The sequence below is a fragment of the Dendrobates tinctorius genome, unplaced genomic scaffold, assembly GCF_039654945.1.
Source record: "Dendrobates tinctorius isolate UK_male_01 unplaced genomic scaffold, ASM3965494v1 ptg000115l, whole genome shotgun sequence".
Classification (NCBI taxonomy): domain Eukaryota; kingdom Metazoa; phylum Chordata; class Amphibia; order Anura; family Dendrobatidae; genus Dendrobates; species Dendrobates tinctorius.
Window position 1 is genome coordinate 23,921,942 of NW_027361783.1, and position 23,895 is coordinate 23,945,836.

General features: G+C 42.6%; 1 protein-coding gene across 2 annotated transcripts in view; it reads left to right on the forward strand.

Annotated features, from left to right (window-relative positions):
- The window catches only part of PTPN2 (protein tyrosine phosphatase non-receptor type 2), a 109,350-nt gene extending 99,994 nt beyond the window's left edge, over positions 1-9,356 (forward strand). Inside the window, exons 10-11 of one of the 2 annotated variants that reach the window (XM_073590045.1) lie at positions 4,281-4,338; positions 8,987-9,356. In XM_073590045.1, the coding sequence (XP_073446146.1) occupies positions 4,281-4,338; positions 8,987-9,025 (97 nt within the window). In that variant the 3' untranslated portion in view covers positions 9,026-9,356. The remainder of the gene's footprint in view (positions 1-4,280; positions 4,339-8,986) is intronic. The other variant, XM_073590046.1, reaches the window with a different exon arrangement.
- The last annotated feature ends 14,539 nt before the right edge of the window (positions 9,357-23,895 follow it).

Below are 23,895 nucleotides of genomic sequence, written 5' to 3' on the forward strand. Positions count from 1 at the left end.
AAACTGAAAATTCAGATGGAAGACTCAGTCTGAATCAGAAAAATCATATAATTCAGGCTCCGAAAATTGGGAACAACTGGGAACCTCTAATTCAGCCGAAACTAGGAAATGCCTCCTTTCAACGGAATATGTGGAGGAGCTGGTCGGTGCAGTACGGGCTACCATGGGCCTAGAGGATGATCCTGTTACTCAGTCAGCACAAGACCGCTTGTTCGGGGGATTCGAGGGACCCAAGCGAACAGGTTTCCCAGTACATAGGAGCATAGTAGATATGATCTCCCAGGAATGGGAGTACCCAGAGAAGCGCTACTCAGCCCCTTCGGAACTCAAGCATAGATTCCCCCTGGAGAGAGGAGTTTAAATGGGACATCCTGAAAGTTGATGTCCACGTGGTGAAGAAAACGGACCTTCCTTTTGATGACACGTCCCAGCTAAGAGACCTGATGGACCGTAAAGCAGAGAGCCTCCTAAGGAAAGCCTGGGAAATCTCTGCTTTTTCCTTAAAGTCAGGGATTGCGCCCACATGCGTGTCTAGGTCTCTCTTCCAATGGATAGAGGAACTAGAGTCATATTTCTCAGGGCACCTCAAAAGGTGACCTCCTGAACTCCCTTCCTATACTAGAAAGAGCTACAGGCTTCTTTGCGGATGCATAGATGGAGATGATCCACACCTCTGCCAGAGCTATGGTACAGTCCAATTCTGCCAGACGTGCCATCTGGCTTAAAGCGTGGAGCGGGGATGTTACCTCCAAGGTGAAGCTCTGCTCTTTGCCCTTCAAGGGTGAACATGTCTTCGGCCCGGCCTTAGATGAAACTCTTGAAAAGGCCAAAGACAAAAAGAAGGTACTTCCTGAGCAGAGGACTCCAAAAAAGCGGCTTTTTCGAGCCCCCCAGAATCAGCCATCCCAGCCGAGAGGGGAGGGAAAGTCGGGAAGATGGAGTTATGCTATGGGGAGAGGAAGGAATATCCTGGTCCCCCAGCAGCAGCAACAGCCACAAGAAAAGCAATGACTCCACCCCGGTGGGGGGAAGGCTTTCGAGGTTTTCTCACTCTTGGCAGTTGATTTCCAACAGCCCCTGGGTCCTCGGTGTGATCAAAGAGGGCCTACTACTAGAATTCGAATCCTCCCTACCACCTCGGGAGACTACAGCACTAAAATCCGGCATTCAACTCCTTCTACAATCAAACGCCATTTCTCAGGTCCCTGTGGAGGAACAAGGAAGGGGGCATTATTCCAGGCTGTTCCTAGTGAAGAAACCCACAGGAGAGGCAAGAATAATAAATCTCAAGGGCCTCAATCGACACATCGCAGATTCAAGATGGAGTCGGTAAAGACCGCCATTCCTCTGATAGGGCCGTCTTCATGGCAACCATAGATCTGAAGGATGCCTATTTTCACATTCCTATACATCCTTCTCACAGGAAGTACCTAAGGTTTGCGATCCGTCAGGGTCCAGACATCCGGCACTATCAGTACAACGTACTTCCCTTTGGAATATCCTCTGCCCCTCGAGTATTTTAAATAATTATGGCGGAAGCTATGTCCCACATCAGAAGCCAAGGTATATGCATTGTACCCTACCTGGACGACCTGCTGATAATAGGAGCCTCATACCAGACTCTGGTAAACCAGGTGACCCAAACTCTGGGTATTCTCCAATCGCTGGGTTGGATCCCGAATATAAAAAAGTTGCAGATCCAACCCTCCCAGCAGATAAAATTCTTGGGAATCCTCCTAGATTCAAGGAAACAAATGTCCTTCCTCCCGGAGGAACATCAGAGGTCCATAATTTCAAGAATCTCGAGCTTCAGGAAACAGAGGTCCCCGACCCTCAGGTCAGCTATGTCCATACTAGGGTTAATGACCTCCTGCATCCAGTCTGTACCTTGGGCGCAAGCTCAATCCAGAATACTCCAGTACCATATCTTGGGAAACAAACAGAGATCACACCTGCCTGAACAAATCCCCAATGGTCACGGTAACATCAGATGCCAGCAAAAAAGGCTGGGGAGCCGTAGTGTCCCAACAACCATTCCAGGGGTTGTGGAGCCAGAGAGTGAGTACATAGTCCTCAAACTTCAGGGAACTGAAGGCTGTGGAGGAAGCTCTCCTGGCGGCAAGACACCTAGTTCAGGGCCATCATATCAAAGTCTACTCGGACAATGTAACTGTGGCCCATCTCAGACAACAAGGTGATACAAGATCCAGCAGTCTAGAGGGCCTGTCGGACCGAATATTTTGCTGGTCCGAAAGAGACCTCCGGTCTCTAACAGCAGTCCACCTAAAAAGTACCTCCAATCTTCAGGCAGATTTCCTGAGCCAAAAATGCATCCAGCCTGGCGAGTGGAGCCTAAACGAAAAAATCTTTCAGAAGCTTGTCAACAGGTGGGGCCTTCCGGAGGTGGATCTACTGGTCTCAAGAGAAAATGCTCGGGTGAGAAACTATTTTTCCCTGAACCCCAGGGACATATCCCTGGGGTTAGATGCCTTCGCCCACAAGTGGAGGTTTCGTCTGTCATATGCCTTCCCACCAGTTCCAAACCTTGCTGCAACCCCGAGGAACATCTGGGAGGATCGAACCCAGACCATCCTAGTAGCTTCGCTATGGCCAAAAAGGAGCTGGTATTCTCTTATTACAGAGCTACAGGTAGAGGGGCCAGTCCTCCTACCCCTGGAAAACGACCTTCTCTTACAGGGCCCGCTATATCACCCAAACCTCTGGGGAATGAGGTTAGCGGCCTGGTTACTGAGACCCAGATCTTGAGGGCCAAGGGTCTATCAGAGGCAGTAATAAACACCCTCCAGAAATCCCAGAAGCTGGTCACCATTGCTATATATATAACAAAATATGGAAAAGGTTTTCCTCATGGTGTCTGCCAGATTTGCCTGACCCAGGAAACCCTAACATTTCCCGTATCCTGGATTTCCTACAGAGGGGGCTTGAGCTAGGTCTAACGCCTAGCACACTGAAAGTACAGATATCAGCATTAAGTTGCATGTTTGACTGTGACTTGGCCAACCACAGGTGGATCAGAAGATTCATTACATCAGCCACTAGGCTACATCCAAAAAAAAGCTAGTTGCGGTTCCACCATGGGACTTGAACGTAGTTCTTACGGGACTCGCTCAATCACCCTTTGAGCCCCTGCCATCCTGTACTTCTCAGCTGCTCTCCTGTACGGTGGCCTTCCTTATAGCAATAACCTCAGCAAGGCGAATAGGAGAGCTACAGGCTCTCAGAGAACCCTACCTTAAGCCCCCGTTACACACTGCGATATCGCTAGCAATATCGCTGTAAAGTCACCGATTTTGTGACGTTACAGCGATATTGCTAGCGATATCGCTGCATGTGATACTTACCTCCGACCGGCTCCCCCGCTGGTTATCGCTGATCGCGCGAGAAGCTCCTGGACCATTCCTCGTCGTCCACTTCCTGCTGCGCTTCCTGCTGTGACGACGAGCGACGCGTGCAGCCGGGCGGGAGGACGCAAAATGAGTCGCTAGGTGTAACGGTACCCTAACAGTCAGATGACTCCATGGTTCTCTACCTTGATCCGTCTTTTCTACCAAAGGTTGTGTTGGACTTTCATATATCACAGAATATAATTCTCCCCTCATTTTGTCAAAACCCAGCGAACCCTAAAGAAAAGGTGTTTCATACGCTGGACGTAAGGCAAATAATTCTCCACTACTTAGAGTGTACCAAGCCTTATAGAATTGACCACAACCTATTCATCCATACCTCTGGTCTAAACAGAGGAAAGAAGGTGGCAAAAAACACCATTGCCAATTGGATTAAAAAGGCTCTGAAGCATACCTGGCGCAAAACATCACTCCCCCTACAGGGATCAAAGCGCATTCAACACGATCTACCTCTACTTCATGGGCTGAGAGGGCAGGCGCATCTTCAGAGCAGATTTGTAAGGCAGCAACCTGGTCCTCCTTACATACTTTTTCTAAACACTACAGGTTGGACCTTATGTCCAACAGGGATTTAGTCTTTGGCCGAAAAGTTCTTCAGGCCGTTGTCCCTCCCTAGTGCAGTATAGGTTATGCCTCCTATGCTGCCGTGGAAGGTTGCTAGAGAAAATAGAATTAGACTTACCAGTAATTCGGTTTCTAGAAACCTTCCATGACACCACTATTTCCCTCCCTGCATTCTTGTACAAATTCTGAGAATCTTAAGGTAACCGGTGCTATGGTAATCAGTTATAAGTCATTGGTGAGAGGGAGGTGGGAGGGACCTTTTAACCTCTCGTGCTTCCTGTCCCCCATTAGGGCGTGGAGACAGCCCCCCCCATGCTGTCGTGGAAGGTTTCTAGAAACCAAATTACCGGTAAGTCTAATTCTATTTTTTATTTATATTTTTTTAGGGAAATGATGCAATATCAGATTTGTGAGCTGCAAAAGTGTCTGAATCTTTGCTTTCAGCATCTTGGGATACCCCATTGTGCAGCAATAACTTCAACTAATATTTACGGTAATTGTTGATTGGTCTTGCACATCGGCTGGGAGGAATTTTAGCCCGTTTGTCCCTACAACAGAGCTTCAACTGTTGTGTTTTCCCATGAATTGCTATTTTCAGGTCCTTCCACAACATTTCTATTTAAGGTCAGGACTTTGACTTGGCCATTCAAAGCTTTATTCTTGTTTAACAATCCTTTTATAGCATGGCCAGTATGCTTTGGGTCTTTGTCTTGCTGAGTGACATACATACTTTTGAATCTCAGCTAATGGACAAATGTCCTGACCCTTTCCTTTTTAGAAGTTTATAATAAAATACGGATTGTTTGATCAATGATTGAGCTGTCCTGGTTGAAATGCAGCAAAACAGCCTTAAACTATGGTACTACCAACACTGTGTTTCACAGATGGTGTGAGGTTTTATACTGTATTTCTGTGTTTTTTCCTAACCTTACACATTTAACCCAAAAAGCTTTTATTTTGGTTTTCTCTGTTCATAAAATCTTGTTGCAATATCATTGTGGCTTTCCCTTGCAATCTTGCTATGCACAGTATTATTCAGTGTCCTCATTAACATTAGTCAATATGAGAGAGGCCTTTAGTTGCTGAAAGGTTACCTTCAGTTCCTTTGTGACTTCTTGGACTTATAAGCTCTTGGAGTGATCTTTGTTGGTTGCCACTCCTAGGGAGGGTAATAATGGTCTTGAATTTCCTCCAATTGTACACAATTTGACTGGATTGTTGGAGTCAACTCTAAAGATGGTTTCACAATCTTATCCAGCCTAATAAACATCAACAACTCATACTCTTAGGCCGGAATCACACATGGAAGAAACACGGCCGAGTCTCGCATGTTAATACCCAGCACTGACGCCGGCACTCGGAGCAAAGCATGCGGCTGCATAGCAATACATGGAGCCGCACGATCTGCTCCCAAGTGCCAGCGGCAGTGCTGGGTATTAACATGCGAGACTCGGCCGTGTTTCTCGCATGTGTGATTCCGGCCTTATTCTGAGGTCCTCCTAAATCTCCTTTGTCCATGCCATAATACACTTCCACAAACATGTGAAGATCAGACTTTGGTAGATTTCTTTAAGTAAAACTGGTCAGCCACCCACACTTGATTATCCCATTGATTGAAAACACCAAACTCTAATTTCACCTTTAGTTTATTTGCAATTCCTATAGGTTCACATGCGTTTTTAACAGACATCTTGCATTGGATCACCCCCCCCTCCCCAAAAAAAAAATTTGGCTGATGTATTTGACTTTATTCTTTTTATAGGATGTGTGCTAAAATCTGATCGTTTAATGTCAAATTTATGCAGAAATGGAGAATCCTGAAGGGTTTACCAACTTTCAAGTACCAATGTAATTGCCTTTGTGTTTCTCATATTGTTTGGTATCAAACAGTGAACGGAGAGAAATATTAAGATTCATTCGTGATCCCTGACGAGGGTAAAAATGACTTTTTTTTGCAATGGATGTAGCAACAGTACCTTAAAGCTGTGTCTACACAGAAACTTTGGCTGTGACACCTGTCGTGCGGCTGAAGTCTCCAAGGTGTCGTAGCTGTATGGCAGCACAACCCAAGTGACTGGGGTCACATTCTGACCCCGAGAGGACTGTGACAAGTCACAAAATATCGACCTAGTTGGATGTTTTGAGGCCTAGTAAGGTTACTGGTACCCTTGGGGTTGTATGGCAACCATGATCACTTGTAATATGCTGTGATGTAGCAGCGACACCTAGTAGTAACCTTTGCCTTGCTGCCAAACTTTGTGTGTAGCCCTAGCCTTAGACGGGCTACTCTGAATCATGTCACACAAAGCATTAATGAGATTGTTCAGTTTAGAAATCCCACTTTAGTTTCTTATTGGGGCATTTTTTTGGCCAGAGTGAAGAGCAGTGCCCTATATTGCACCGACAACCCTTTGATATTTTTGGGACCTGTTACCTTTAATTTTTCTGGTGTTGGTACTGCTGGGAAACTAAAAACTTTGGGTGTGTCCACTTGGGATGGAAATGTTGCAGTTTTCCTTTCTGCTGTTCTAATGAAAAATCCACAGTGAAAGAGGTGATATTTTGAATAATTTTAACCGTACTCTGTGGAACTTTTTCTCATCGATACTGACTGTTATGGATTTGAAACCGCAGCATGACAACTTCTACTGCAGAAAAAATCCTTAATCAGAGGAGATTAAATGTAAAAGGACTGTAGTCTCCTTGGTGCTTCAATGGCTCACTGGTCTATAGGAACCACATGTGACAGCACCGTCACTGGAGGCCGGGTAACCTGGGAGCGTGGTCAATGGAAGGGAGGGGAGTGAATTTTAGGTGCTGGGCTACTTCCTTCAGCTTTCCCTTACTATATAAAAGCTCTGCATCAAATCTGGCATGTGTGCTTACCATTATTAGGTCACGTTCAGTATTTGGTCAGTATTTCACCCCACTGAAATCAGGATTGGAGCAATCCGAGGAATAATATAATAGAAACACATCACCACTTCTGGATTTATCACCCACTCCTGCTTTTGGCTTAGGCCGCTTTCACACTTCAGGCTTTCAGTATCCGCCATGGTGCGGCAAAAAAACGGACTACCGGATCCGGCCACATACGCAGACACCGGATCCTTCTTTCTGCCGGATATATTCCTGGCAGAGAAGGTTTCCGGGCATGCGCAGTGCGAAAAACCGGTCCGGCGTTGGGAAAAAACGTTGCACGCAACGTTTTTTCCCGACGCCGGACCGGCTATTTTCTCCGGATCCGGAAAAAACCTGATGCGCCGCATTGCCTTCCAGCGCAATGTGGTAGCAATGAAACAGCACTGGGAAAAAGCCGGATCTGGTCGTAACAGGCGCCGGATCCGGCAGGCTGGTTTTTCGCCGCACCATGCCGGATACCGAACGCCTGAAGTGTGAAAGCGGCCTTACAGATACTGATGTAAAATACTGGCCAAGTACTGAACGAGACGTTAGTCTTGTACAGTTTCCAATTGGTTGTTCCAGACCCAAAAGGGAACACTTCAGCATCTGCTTATTGTCAAGGGATTCCCAAATAGATTGCCCAAAGCAGGAGGCTCCAGACCAGAGTTTTGGTTAGCAGTACAAGCACCTACTAGTCATGGAGCTATACAAACCATTCCCAGCCAATACCCCTGTATGTCTTCCTCTATGAATGTTTGGACCATGTTATATTTTTCCACTTTATTTTGTATTCAGAAACAATAAATGACTTACAAGCACATGAGCTGTCTGTATTGTTTGTCCTCGGTTATATTGGTTCCTGGCCTGGCCTGTACATAACCACTGCATAGGTGGTGGATACAATTCAGCAATGATTTCTAGTTTAAAGAAGAAAAAAAGTAAACCTACGCGTGGGCTTATTTTTGTACTGCGCAACCAAAGTCATGCCACAGGCGAGCAGAAGTACGGCCACATGAATTTCTGAAAGTCCCCAACACTTTATTTTTTTAAGTTTAGTTCAGTCTTGAGTCTAAACTCGAGTAGCCTGGCATAATTTTTATTTTTTATATTTTGTTCTTGCCTTTCATATCACAAAGTTAAACTAACGGCCATTTCTTCCAACTGTACCATAACAATGTATGCTCAACGTAAGAGAGCATCCATGTTTATTTTAATAGGGAGAGGGGGGGAAAAGCTGACAGCCTCTTTCTGGTGGTGTTTTGTCCCTATAGTAACAGACTGATGCATGTGGAAATCAAACATAATCATAACATAATATTGTTTGTGCGATTCACCCAGTATCACATTCTGTGATAATTTATCTAATGTATAGATCTGGGAAAAAAACGATCACCTTTTTAAAATGCTATGAAATATTGAAAAACTATTAAAATGTTGCAGATTCTTAATTTGGTGTGTCAAGGGTAGATCTAGAGGCAAAAGATTAAAAATAGGAAAACATAAGTTTAAGGAATCTACCTAGGCTGCCAAAATTTATTTTTCAGTGTATGTGAAATTAATAAAGCAACTTTGCAAAAAGTCTTGATTCAACAATATCTTTATTTTTTTTTGTCCGCAGCTCCAATGCAGATCTATGCGTATCTATGGCAACAGACTACAAGCAATGTAGTCTGATCCTGCTGTAACACTCCACACTTTTTGGCAACTGACTAAGTGTATTAAAAAGTACAGCAGGACTAGTGGAAATCATAATTACAGCTGGACCAGACTATACAGTGGATGGAGGATAAAATATTTAGCTTAAAATCCATAAAAAAAACCAAGTAATTAAAATGAACAGTAAATTGTTGTAAAACAGAAAACTGCTGTAAAATGTTCAGATCCAGTTTAGTATTTACTGTGCGAAATAGAACGTTCATGTACAGTAGTGCATTATATGGTTCTGTGCACTGATCTTGTAATAAATAACTACTTTTACGTTTTATCCCAGGAAGAACAAGGATTGTTTTTTTTTTTGTTTTTTTTTTGCAGCTTTTTTCATTTTATTTTTCATATGTTACTGAACTGGTCATTTTTGTTTTACATTGTCATAGGCCAAGGCTCCTCGACACCTAAATATCCCTGGCTTGTGACTATTCTACAGCAATTATTCTGCGAAACCATTGCCATGCAAAGCAAGACCTGAACCCCTCATCAGGAGCAAATGTGAGGTTTCTATAATGGGCTGACCTCATTGCGTTATCTGTTTACCGCGTAAACGACTCCATCTGGAGGGTCCAGAACATCACCAGCATGAAACCTTACAGAACCGAGTCCACTTCATTAGCTGTCGGGTGTTTTTCTATTGCATGTACTTTACAAACCTATGTAAGATACATCAGACTACTTGTACTTTGTATCATTCTGCCATTCACATTGTATTTTTATACTTTTTTGGCAGCATTAAATATTTTTTTAAAATTACGATGTGTTTTTTTTTTTTGATTGGTGGATTTTAAAATACTGTGCATTGAGCCTACTAATGGTAATCTGTCCATTTCATAGCATGGTGCAGAATTTTTTTTTCCATTTTTATATTGCATAGAAGATTGAGAAGCGAAAATAGAATAATGGTAATTGATGCACTCTGCTTATGGCTGTAATCTCCGTTTATTTTTGTATTTTTCAGTTTATAACCTGCTCTTTGTTTTGAACTTTAATATGGTATGTCCTTCCAGTAATATTTATTTTATTACTATGTTCAGGGTGTTGTACATGCAAAAACAGAGTTTACAATGTTATCAGTTACCAATATGTAACAAGGTACTAAGCATGGTTAAGTAACACTGTGGCAGAGAGGACCCTGCCTGCAATCACGCCACTTTTCCTTTGCAAGAATTTTGATACATTTCCACGGAGTTTATTTTCTAGTTGGTCAATTTTCTTTATTTTATAACATTTGAATACACAAAAAAAAAATCTTGATCTGTGAGGAAATTACTTCACATGTATGAATCCTGGATGCCAGTAAATTTCACAATATGTAGAGAAGAAAAAATTCATGAGGACATCTCTGGAGAGGAGACATACCACCCTGACATTGGACATATGGGATTATTACTGGGGAAGTGAGAAAGAACTGACACTTGAACCTCTATTGAAGTAGGACTTCCTGCACTAACGAGGTAATTACAACTGGAGATCTGCTCTGAGAACCAGACACCAAGGCTAGAATTCTTATTTTCAGAGGCGGCGAAGTACACTTCTGAGGCAAGAGCTTCCTCTGTTCAGAGCATTGAGCTAAGACTTTCTGGAGACAGTGGTGGTCAGTGATGAATATAGGGGTTTGCAGAGATTCAATAGTTAGAGGAGATATATTTTCAGCGTCTTAGTGAAGGGACAAATGTAACTCATTCATTCACATCACTGTAAGGCCGGCAGAACACCTCCGATTTAATATTGGACAGACAAGTTTTTATGTGCGCTATGTTCCTCTTTTTAGAGAGGTAAAATCATGATGGGAAACATGACAATATCTCCTGCCTGGGAGCCCCAGGAGCAAAGATATTCTGAAAGTTGGAGGATCTCATAATACTCCAAAGTCCTAGCATATCCCATGACCAGCCCCCATATGAGCTCACCAAGGGGAGGTATGTCGGCATAACCGTGAGCTAATAAAAATCAGAGTTTTAGTTTGTCATTGTTCATTTTGTGAAAGAAATACCGTATATACTTGTTTATAAGCAGGGTTTTTCAGCACTTTTTTTGTGCTGAAACCCCCCCCCCCCCCCTTGGCTTATACACGAGTCATTATCCCAGAAGCCAGAGGAGGAGCAGTGGGTCACAGGAGGCAGGAACCGGTGGCTGTATCTGTGCCCACTGCTAAAGAGAAATGAGTATTCACTGCACTGGCAAAGAATATTCATTTCTCTTATAGCATGCACAGTTACAGCCGCCGGCTACCCGCAGCTGTAAAAAAAAAAACCCCACAAACCCTGCTGCTTACCTTCCTTTTGCGCCCTCGCATTATTCTGTTCCAGCTTTCAGCAGCTCCTGCAGCTGAGCAATCAAAAAGAAAAGATGCTGCGAGGGGACGTAAGGAAGGCTAGTAGCTTTTTTTTTTTTTTTAAATATGATTTTCTCGGGGGTGCGGCCGTGCATACCAGGATGGTGATGAGGGGACAAGGCATACCCGGCTTACACTCTCAAGTCAATACATTTTCCCAGTTTTTCAAGACAAAATTAGGTGCCTTGGTTTATACTAGGGTCGGCTTATACTCAAGTATATATGGTAGTTCACTGTAAAAGTATTCCATTTTCCTAATCTGAGGGCTTCCCTCCATAAAGAGCAGAGCCGTTCCTGCAACATTAGGTTTATTACTTCTATTGTTATGCCTTTTCGTTGTATGTAATTGTATACACCATATTTTGTAACTTCATTGTATATTTTTATAAACCCTGCCTACCTTTCCTTATTAAATATATAAAATTTAATAGCTCTGTTCCTCTTGCTCTATTACCCACACCTCTGAAGCTATACACTCCCTGTATGTCTAGTTGGCCTGTATAAACTATTGGTGATGGCAGCTAGTAGTTCTTTTCGTTAATGTGGAGTTGCAGTGACCATACAGGGGTGTTTGTGTAGTTGTGTGTATACATACAGTTGTGGCCAAAAGTATTGACACCCCTGCACTTCTGTCAGATAATACTCAGTTTCTTCCTGAAAATGATTGCAATCACAAATTCTTTGGTATTATTATCTTCATTTAATTTGTCTTAAATGAAAAAACACAAAAGAGAATGAAGCAAAAAGCAAAACATTGATCATTTCACACAAAACTCCAAAAATGGGCTGGACAAAAGTATTGGCACCCTCCGCCTAATACTTGGTTGCACAACCTTTAGCCAAAATAACTGCGACCAACCGCTTCCGGTAACCATCAATGAGTTTCTTACAATGCTCTGCTGGAATGTTGGACCATTCTTCTTTGGCAAACTGCTCCAGGTCCCTGATATTTGAAGGGTGCCTTCTCCAAACTGCCATTTTTAGATCTCTCCACAGGTGTTCTATGGGATTCAGGTCTGGACTCATTGCTGGCCACCTTAGAAGTCTCCAGTGCTTTCTCTCAAACCATTTTCTAGTGCTTTTTGAAGTGTGTTTTGGGTCATTGTCCTGCTGGAAGACCCATGACCTCTGAGGGAGACCCAGCTTTCTCACACTGGGCCCTACATTATGCTGCAAAATTTGTTGGTAGTCTTCTGACTTCATAATGCCATGCACATGGTCAAGCAGTCCAGTGCCAGAGGCAGCAAAGCAACCCCAAAACATCAGGGAACCTCCGCCATGTTTGACTGTAGGGACCGTGTTTTTTTTTCTTTGAATGCCTTTTTTTTTTTTTCTCCTGTAAACTCTGTTGATGCCTTTGCCCAAAAAGCTCTACTTTTGTCTCATCTGACCAGAGAACATTCTTCCAAAACGGTTTAGGCTTTTTCAGGTAAGTTTTGGCAAACTCCAGCCTGGCTTTTTTATGTCTTGGGGTAAGAAGTGGGGTCTTCCTGGGTCTCCTACCATACAGTCCCTCTTCATTCAGACGCCGACGGATAGCACGGGTTGACACTGTTGTACCCTCGGACTGCAGGGCAGCTTGAACTTGTTTGGATGTTAGTCGAGGTTCTTTATCCAACATCCGCACAATCTTGCGTTGAAATCTCTTGTCAATTTTTCTTTTCCGTCCACATCTAGGGAGGTTAGCCACAGTGCCATGGGCTTTAAACTTCTTGACACTGCGCACGGTAGACACAGGGACATTCAGGTCTTTGAAGATGGACTTGTAGCCTTGAGATTGCTCATGCTTCCTCACAATTTGGTTTCTCAAGTCCTCAGACAGTTCTTTGAGCATGGAGAAATGAAAGACTACCAATGTGGTACACACAAGGACACAGGACAGAGGTTGAGTCAACTTTAATCCATGTCAACTGGCTGCAAGTGTGATTTAGTTATTGCCAACACCTGTTAGGTGCCACAGGTAAGTTACAGGTGCTGTTAATTACACAAATTAGAGAAGCATCACATGATTTTTCGAACAGTGCCAATATTTTTGTCCACCCTCTTTTTTATGTTTGGTGTGGAATTATTTCCAATTTGGCTTTAGGACAATTCTTTTTGTGTTTTTTCATTTAAGACAAATGAAGATAATAAGAAATAATTTGTTTGCAATAATTTTCTGGAAGAAACTGAGTATCTGACAAAATTGCAGGGGTGTTGATACTTTTGGCCACAACTGTATATAATATTCCATGTGTGGGAATCTGAGGTGTATACTTACTCACTGCTAGTTCCCCAATAAGCGGCATAGTAGTGGAAACAGCCGAGGCCTCGTCCATCACCCGTCAGTCATTTGCGTAATTGTCCTGATAATTGGAAGAAGCAGTCATTCTCTGACCAATTAGTCATAGCGGTTGGAACTGTCATCTCTCCAGTGTTCTTTGACATGATGCAATAAATAACTAAATATTTTTGTACAAAAAAAAGCCCCAGTTAGTGCACAATAAAAAAAAGTGCATTGAATGACAACAAAATTTTCCAATTTTTTTTTTTTTTTTTTTTATTGGAACCAGATCTGAATAGATGGTCAATGATGGATCCATTTTTTTCGCACTGTGCATGCTTAGAATATTAGGTGATCAGACATGTTTAGTAAGATTTAAAAAGAAAAAAAATTGTATTTTTTATAAGGAATCTGCCACTGGGTTTTAAAAACCCCGTTTGAGAGCAGCTTGATATAGAGGATGAGGCCCTGATTCTGATAGGTGGCACACGGAACGGTTAGTCCCCTATCCTGGCTCCAGCGCCACACTCTGCCCCTTCATCCCCAGGCAGTTGTCTCCCTCTACTACTGTATTCATCAAGTTACTATGATAACCCAACATTCACCACTAATGTCACGTCCCTAGGACCTTTTATACCGGCGCAGGCTGTGGCATACATGAGAAGTCTAGTTCGATGGCGGTTTCTGATACCTCTCCAATGGGGTCTACTATGACTTGTGTGTTTAATGACAAACCCAGTTATGCTTTACCGCTGAGCTCCTCTACATAAACTCTTGGGTTTTATCCAGCTTTACTTTTCCACAGTGCTGTAGGTGCTGTCCAGTTCATCCATTCCCACTGTTCCAGGCTTCTTTAGCATTTCCAGCTCCACTGTACATTACTGTACCAAAGCCTCTATTCTGTGTTGCACTTTAAGACCTGTATCTTGGTGAATCCATGCTGCCCGGTGAGCCTCAATTGCTATACCTCCCATTTATTGTATTAGACCATCGCTACATACAATATTCCTTATACAGTACCCAAAATTGCATTCAAATTACCACCAACCCTAGCTCGCTGACCAAATGATAATACGGTACCTCTAATATTTGCACTGCAATTACCTGCCATAAAAATCATTCCTACCACTTTTGAAGGCCTTTGACATTAACAATGGACCCGGGACATGCTTGTGAAACTGTACTCAGACCTTTTGGTTATGACTTCAACTCTATAGAGATTTCATATTTTATCTCTGACAAGTAATTTTTTTTTTATTCAGATGTCACCTTAAGTGTATACCACTACCACTTCCTTCTGTGGTTATGACCACCATATATTTGCTGACGGAGAATGTGTGGCAGTTACAATATCATACTGGTTTCTGTTCTTTTCAGTCATTATTTGGAGAAGTAGTCTGATTTACTGATTTGCATAATCTTTTTCTGCAATTGTTTTGACAAATAATATGAAAGTTTAAAAAAAAAAACCCATGAGCTCTTACCAGAAAGGAAGTCTGCTGACCGGACCAGATAAATTCTGCTCAATGCAAATTTTGCTGTTTTCAGTAAGAACTCATTGCTCAATAACCACAAGCAGCTGTATAACTCTACATCTAGGTACATTACACAGGTCTCAAAACAAAAAAAGCTTCACATTCCAAAGTTTTTGACTGGACTTAGTGTTGGTTAAAAATCCCATTACTTTTGCTGAATTTATTACTCGGCATGCCCCTAAAAACACATTTGCAGATTATAAAACTAGGTCTTGCTAACAAAACAGTTGTCCTGCAAATATGTAAATTGTAGTAAAGCAAGAAAAATACTGTTCTGGAGTGAAGGACAAAATGTTCAAAATATGGATGAAAATGCAGCCAACTATGTGGCAAAGCGTAGTTTGTTCGAAATATGAAAGTACACCAGCAGGGATAGAATCAGAGACTGGTCCTACGTCATCTGTTTGGATCCTCATATAGGGATTGATGAAGCTAATGTGCCAATAGACATGGTACACCATAGCAAGGTGCGGCCTGTCAAGGTAGGAACCGCTATATGCACAAAACAACTAGTTCTCTACAGAAACTGAATGTACAGGTGCTTCGCACTAAATTAAAATATCATCAAAAGTTAGTTTTTCAGTTCAATACAAAAATTGAAACTTAGATCACTCTGTTATGACTCTATATATATTTCAAGTATTTATTTCTGTTATTGTTGATGATTATGGCTTACAGCTAGTGAAAACCCAAAACTCATTATCTCCGTAAATTAGAAAACTTAACAAAAAACACCTGCAAAAGCTTCCTAAGAGTTTAAAAAGGTCCCTTAGTCTGTTTTGGTAGGCTCCACAATCATGGGGAAGACTGCTGAATAGATAGATGTCTAGAAGGCAGTCATTGTCACACTCCACAAGGAGGGTAAGCCACAAAAGGTCATTGCTAAAGCAGCTGGCTGTTCACAGAGTGCTGTATCCAAGCATATTAATGGAAAGTTGAGTGGAAGGAAAAAGTGTGCTAGAAAAAGGTGCACAAGCAACTGGTATAACTGCAGCCATGAAAGGATTAAGAAAATGCCATTCAAATATTTGGTGGAGATTCACAAAGAGTGGACTGCTGCTGGAGTTATTGCTTCAAGAGCCACCACACACAGACGTATCCAGGACAATGGGCTAGAGCTGTCTCAGTCCTTGTGTCAAGCCACTCATGACCAATAGACGACCCCAGAAGCATCTTACCAGGGCCAAGGAGAACCGGACTGTTGCTCAGTGGTCCAAGGTGTTGTTTTCAGATGAAAGTAAATTTTGCATTTAATTTGGAAATCAAGGTCCCAGAGTCTAGAGGAAGAATGGAGATGCACACAATCCAAGCTGCTTAACCCCTTCCTGACATCCGACGTACTATCCCGTCCACGGTACCCGGGCCCGTATGACCGTGGACGGAATAGTACGTCTACCGCGATCAGCGGCGCCCACGTGGTGAGCGCCGCTGATCGCGGCCGGGTGTCAGCTGATTATCACAGCTGACACCCGGCACTATGTGTCAGGGGCGGTCACGGACCGCCCCCGACACGTTAACCCCTTGCACACCGCGATCAAACATGATCGCGGTGTACCGGGAGTTAAAGGGAAGCATCGGCAGGGAGGGGGCTCCCTCCGTGCTTCCCTGAGCCCCCCACGGCACCGCAATGTGCAGCACTGCTGCGGGGGGCTCCTATCCTACAGGCCCCCGAATCCAAGATGGCGACGGGGGCCTTCGGGGACCTGAGGAAGCGCAGGCAAGAGGAAGTCTGCTTCAATGCCTGTGACAGATTGCTGATCTGTCACAGTGATCTGTGATGTGACAGATCAGCGATCTGTCACAGGACAGTGATGTCCCACCTGGGACTATGTAATAAAGTAAAAAAAAAATTAAAAAAAAATGTAAAAATAAATTTAAAAAAATCGCCAAATAAATTAGTAAAAAAAAAAAAAATATTCCCCAATAAATTCATTTTTTGAAAATAATAAAAAAAAAAACAATAAAAGTACACATATTAGGTATCGCCGCGTCCGTAATGACCCGCCCTATAAAACTGTCCCATTAGTTAACCCTTTTAGCGAACCCCTTAAAAAATAAAAATAAAAAACGAAGCAAAAAATAATGATTTATTATACCGCCAAACAAAAAGTGTAATAACGCGCGATCAAAAAGACGCATATAAATATCCATGGTACCGCTGAAAACGTCATCTTGTCCCGCAAAAAACGAGCCGCCACACCGCATCATCAGCGAAAAAATAAAAAAGTTATAGCTCACAGAATAAAGCGATGCAAAAATAATTATTTTTTATATAAAATAGTTTTCATTGCATAAAACCGACAAAAACATAAAAAAAGACCTAAATGAGGTATCGCTGTAACCGTACTGACCCGAAGAATAAAACCGCTTTATCAATTTTACCGCACGCGGAACGGTGTAAACGCACCCCCCCAAAAGAAATTCATGAAACGCTGGTTTTTGTTCATTCTGCGTCCCAAAAATAGGAATAAAAAGCGATCAAAAAAGTCACATGCCCGAAAATGGTACCAATAAAAACGTCAACTCGTCCCGCAAAAAATAAGACCTTACATGACTCAGTGGGTCAAAATACGGAAAAATTATAGCTCTCAAAATGTGGTGATGCAAAAACTATTTTACAATAAAAAGCGTCTTTTAGCGTGTGACAGCCGCCAAACATAAAAACCGCCATAAATAGTAAGTCAAACCCCCCGTTATCACCCCCTTAGTTAGGGAAAAATAATAAAACTAAAAAAAAAGTATTTATCTCCATTTTCCCGTTAGGGTAAGGCTGTGTGCACACGCTGCGGATTAGGTGCGGATTCATCCGCGCGGATTTAGTAAAATCCGCAGGTGAAACCGCAGGTCAAAAGACCTGCGGTTTTACCTGCAGATTGCTCTGCGGTTTTGTCCTGCGGTTTTTCATCTCATTAGAGGAGATGGCAAACCGCAGGAGAATCCGCAGAAAGAATTGACATGTCAATTCTTTCTGCGGATTGAAAACCGCAGATAATCCGCGCGGAAAATTCTGCACCGTCTGCACTGTGGTTTTTGATTCCCATAGGGAATCATGGTACTGGGTTCCGCAGCAGCCAAAACCGCTGCGGAACCGCAGCAAAATCCGCAGCGTGTGCACACAGCCTTAGGGTTAGGGCTAGGGCTAGGGTTCAGATTAGGGTTAGGGGTGTGTTGGGGTTAGGGTTGGAGTTATAATTGGGGGTTTCCACTGTTTGGGCACATCAGGGGCTCTCCAAATGCAACATGTCGTCTGATCTCAATTCCAGCCAATTCTGAGTTGAAAAAGTCAAATGGTGCTCCTTCCCTTCCAAGCTCTGCCATGCGCCCAAACAGTGTTTTACCCCCACATGTAGGGTATCAGCCTACTCAGGACAAATTGCAAAACAATTTTTGGGGTCCAATTTCTCCTGTTACCCTTAGGAAAATAAAAAATTGGGGGCAAAATTATCATTTTTGTGGAAAAAAATGATTTTTTTTATTTTCACGTCCGAGTGTTATAAACTTCTGTGAAGCACTTGGGGGTTCAAAGTGCTCACCACACATCTAGATAAGTTCCGTGGGGGGTCTAGTGTCCAAAATGGGGTCACTTGTGGGGAGTTTCAATAGTTTAGGTACATCAGGGGCTCTCCAAACGCACATGACACCCGCAGACCATTCCATCAAAGTCTGCATTCCAAAACGTCACTGCTTCCCTTCCGAGCCCCGACGTGTGTCCATACAGTAGTTTTCTCCCACATATGGGGTGTCAGCGTACTCAGGCCAAATTGGACAACAACTTTTGGGGTCCAATTTCTCCTGTTACCCTTGGGAAAATGAAAAAATTGGGGACTAATTTATCATGTTTCTGGAAAAAATACCATTTTTTTATTTTCATGCCCTGGCATTATAAACTTCTGTGAAGCCCTTGGGGGTTCAAAGTGCTCACCTCACATCTAGATAAGTTCCTTAGTGGGTCTAGTTTTCAAAATGGGGTCATTTGTGGGGGGTTTCCACTGTTTAGGTACATTAGGGGCTCTCTAAAGGCAACATGACACTCGCAGACCATTCCATCAAAGTCTGCATACCAAAACGTCACTACTTCCCTTCCGAACCCCAACGTGTGCCCATACAGTAGTTTTCACCCACATATGGGGTATCAGCATACTCAGGACAAATTGGACAACAACTTTTGGGGTCCAATTTCTCCTGGTACCCTTGGGAAAATGAAAAAATGGTGACTAAAAGATCATGTTTGTGGAAAAAATACGAATTTTTTATTTTCACGCCCGGGCGTTATAAACTTCTGTGAAGCACTGGGGGGTTCAAAGTGCTCACCACACATCTAGATAAGTTCCTTGGGGGGTCTAGTTTACAAAATGGTGTCATTTGTGGGGGGTTTCCACTGTTTAGGTACATTAGGGGCTCTCCAAAGGCAACATGACACCCGCAGACCATTCCATCAAAGTCTGCATTCCAAAACGTCACTACTTCCCTTCCGAGCCCCGACGTGTGCCCATACAGTAGTTTTCTCCCACATATGGGGTATCAGCATACTCAGGACAAATTGGACAACAACTTTTGTGGTCCAATTTCTCCTGGTACCCTTTGGAAAATAAAAAAATGGTGACTAAGAGATCATGTTTGTGGAAAAAATACGAATTATTTATTTTCACGCCCGGGCATTATAAACTTCTGTGAAGCACTGGGGGGGTCAAAGTGCTCACCACACATCTAGATAAGTTCCTTAGGGGGTCTAGTTTCCAAAATGGTGTCATTTGTGGGGGGTTTCCACTGTTTTGGTACATCAGGGGTTTTCCAAACGCGACATGGTGTCCGATCTCAATTCCAGCCAAAAACGTCAAATGGCGCTGCTTCCCTTCCGAGCTCTGCCATGCGCCCAAATAGTGGTTTACCCCCACATGTGGGGTATCAGCGTACTCAGAACAAATTGCACAATAACTTTTACGGTCCTGTTACCCTTGGAAAAATAAGAATTGAGGGTGAAAAGATCATTTTTGTGGAAAAAATATGATTTTTTAATTGTATGGCTTTATGTTATAAACTTCTGTAAAGCCCTTGTGGGTTCAAAGTTCTCACCACATATCTAGATAAGTTCCTTGGGGGGTCTAGTTTCCAAAATGGGGTCACTTGTAGGGGGTTTCCACTGTTTAGGTACATCAGGGACTCTCCAAACGTGACATGGCGTCCGATCTGAATTCCAGCCAATTTTGCATTGAAAAAGTCAAACGGCGCTCCTTCCATTCTGAGCTCTGCCATGCGCCGAAACAGTCGTTCCCCCCCACAAATCAGGTATCAGCGTACTCAGGACAAATTGCACAATAACTTTTGCAGTCCAATTTCTCCTGTTACCCTTGGTAAAATAAAAAAAATTGAACCTGAAGTATTTTTTTTGTGAAAAAAAGTTAGATGTTCATTTCTTTTTAAATATTCAAAAAAATTGCTGTGACGCACCTAATGGGTTAATAAACTTCTTGAATGTGGTTTTGAGCACCTTAAGGGGTTCAGTTTTTAGAATGGTGTCACTTTTGGGTATTTTCTATCATATAGACCCCTCAAAGTGGCTTCAAATGTGATGTGGTCCTAAAAATAAAATGGTGTTGTAAAAATGAGAAATCGCTGGTCAACTTTTAACCCTTATAACTTCCTAACAAAAAAAAATTTTGGTTGCAAAATTGTGCTGATGTAAAGTAAACATGTGGGAAATGTTACTTATCAAGTTTTTTGTGTGCCATATCTCTGTGATTTAAGGGCATAAAAATTCAAAGTTGGAAAATTGTGAAATTTTCAAAATTTTTGCCAAATTTCCATTTTTTTCACAAATAAACGCAAGTTATTTGAATGAAATTTTACCACTAACATGAAGTACAATATGTCACGAGAAAACAATGTCAGAATCACCGGGATCAATGGAAGCGTTCCAGAGTTATGACCTCATAAAGGTACAGTGGTCAGAATTGTAAAAATTGGCCCGGTCATGAACGTGCAAACCACCCTTGGGGGTGAAGGGGTTAAAGGCTAGTGTGAAGTTTCCACAATCAGTGATGGTTTGGGGAGCCATGTTATCTGCTGGTGTAGGTTCACTGTGTTTTATCAAGATCAAAGTCAGTGCAGCCGTCTACCAGGAAATTTTACAGCACTTCATGCTTTCCTCTGCCGATAAGCTTTTTGGAGATGGAAATTTCATTCTCCAGCAGGACTTGTCACCTGTCCACACTGCCAAAAGTAATAATACCTGGTTTAAAAACAACAGTATCACTGCTTGATTGGCCAGCAAACTCACCTGACCTTAACCCTATAGAGAATCTATGGGGTATTGTCAAGAGGAAGACGAGAGACACCAGAACCAACAATGCAGGCAAGCTAAAGGCTGCTATCAAAGCAACCTGGGCTTCCATAGCACCTCAGCAGTGCCACAGGCTGATCGCCTCCATGCCACGCTGCATTGATGCAGTAATTTATGCAAAAGAAGCCCCGACTAAGTATTGAGTGCATTTACTGAACATACATTTCAATAGACCAACATTTCAGATTTTAAATTTTCAAGCTAGTATTATATAAAGTATTCTAGTTCACTGAGATAATGACTTTTGTGTTTTCATCGGCTGTATGCCATAATCATCAACATTAACAGAAAAAAACACTTGAAATAGATCACTCTGTTTGTAATGACTATATAATATCAGTTTCACTTTTTGTTTTGAAAAACTGAAATAAAATTAACTTTTTAATGATATTCTAATTTAATGAGAAGCACTTGTATTGTCTGGTACTGGAGGTTACGGCACCATGCAGAACCACGCAGTAAAGCCCATATTGTGTGTAAGTACGGAAGAGCCTCATTATTAGAGACCCTCCAATAAAATGATCATGCCTGTATCACCAACATAAATATATAAATATAATTGGAAACAAAAGTTTGGTAATGCAAGACCTAGTCGTAAAAACAAATTCAGATGAATTGTCAAAAATGTTTGTGAGTGATTAAATCTTAGTCTTGTCATCTAACAGTTCTAACACTTGTGGGGTCCACATTCTGGAGAATACAGACGTGGGTGTGTGGACGTGAATTTGTCTGAATATTAGTTTAGTATGGTTGGTAAAATGTGTTTTACGGATGAAAATATTCTCTCCTTGTTGCATAAAAATTACTCTACTGGGGTCGACTAAACAGTAAATATAAATTATTTGGAAAAAAAAAAAACTTCATAATTTGATGTAATTCATGGCAATTTAATGGCTAAATGTGTGGTAGGTCTCAAAAGAGATTGAGATATAAAGGGCTGGTTGTGATGGGAACGTGGGGCAGTAATACAGTGAATCACTCCATCTAGCAAGCGTCCTACAAACCCAGCATCTTTTTTGGGGATACCTTTGGGTGGGAGTGGCACGGACGGGGCAAATAAGACAGCTGTCACAACTGTTGTTGGTAACCTGGGACTAGGGGCTCCTTCCCTGACCCTAACACTAGGGGCACCCTAGCTATCCGTTCCCGTGATTTCTTCTAACTGTGAAGACGCCACATAACTTGCGGAGCTCTGAATTTGAGTATGTACCCTTCCCTCCAACCAGGGAAGAGGTGAGTAGTTGTGTATGGCTATACACCAACCAGACTAACAGGGTAATACAAACAGCGAAAAAGGAAAATGCCAATCATACAAAAATGCACACACAAACAAAAGAGGGAGACACCGGGAAGAGAAGGATGGGGAAAAACAAAAGTTGGAGAAGGAGATGATTTGCACACAATCAAAACCTAACAGTCTTAGATAAATCCACCAATTGCCTTCTCAAACAACACACCACCAACTCCTGAACCATGCGTAGCATGAAGCTAACTCTAGCAATGTCTTCTTGCCAGAGTCCAGTTTATATAGGGGAGGGGAGTGGCCAACACTGCAAACCTGAGAGCCTTAAGGCAGGCAAGCTTCCAGGAGCTCTCAACTAATCAGATTAACCCCTGCACTGCTACAAGAAAAATGCACCGTATAATGTTAAGTGTTTCTAATCAGTGCAGGAGTAGGCGAAACCAGAGTGTGCGGTCTTATGCCTCTCTCTGTTGCAGAAACCCCGTGACAATAGTGCTCTGAAATCACTGGACTTCTTCAGACTCTAAGGCTGCCTCCTGTGCCGTTGAGTGAAATACGAGACATTTGACAATTTTCTCCTGGGACTGGAGGAAAGTGAGTGCTCCTTGAGACTTTTTTTTTTTACAGAACAAAACTGTTGTAGGTAGCAATCTGGATGAGGCAGATTGCTAACTTTTAATTCCAGGCCCTAATCTTTCCCTTCACCTGATATGGTTGAAGCACTTGGTCTGACAGGTCAGTGCCACCCATAAGTTTCTTAAAAGTCTGTTCTACAGACCAATTTCTGGTTGCCCATGCTAGCGCTGCAACTGCAGCATGGCCAGTATGTTGTCTTTTTGGTAATTCCACTTCACTGCAAGAAGTTGGTCACTTGCCAGTAAGAATGACGCCTCCTCCAATTGTCTGGACGCCAACAGTGATAGAAAGCCTACTCTTGCTTTTTCTGAATTTCTCACTGGCCCCGGTATTTGCAGCATGGAAGGATTTATATAGTGGGACACTGGTGTAACAATTATCGCTATACACGTGGTACCCTTGATTTAAAAATGGCTTTGTTAGCTCCCAAAGAAATTTACCTGGGATGCCAATTGTCCAAGGGCAGTTTGGTGGGTGTATTTGGCGGTCCCTACCTTCATATGTTAGAAAGTGTACCCTGTTGTGCTTTCGCACATTTTATAGAGTGTGGCGTGCTTGGAGGGGGATGAATTGGTGGAATGAGAGACTGCCCTTGAAACTCATAATGGACTCCTCAACTGCAACATTTTGATCAGGGTATAGCGACTTAAAAATAGGGATTTTTGTGTACATAAAAAATCCTTTTCTCCGAGCCAATCATTGGGGGATACAGACAGTGGGTGTTATGCTGCTGCCACTAGGAGGACACTAAGTGAACACAGAAAAAAGTTAGCTCTTCCCCTGCAGTATACAACCTCTCACTGGCTGAGATTTCTCCAGTTCAGTGAAAAAGCAGTAGGACAGTAAACAAATAATAACCATAACTATGTCAAAACCTAAGAATGCTACAGTGAGCCAATAGACTAAACGGGTGTTGTGTCCCCCAACGATTGGCTCGGAG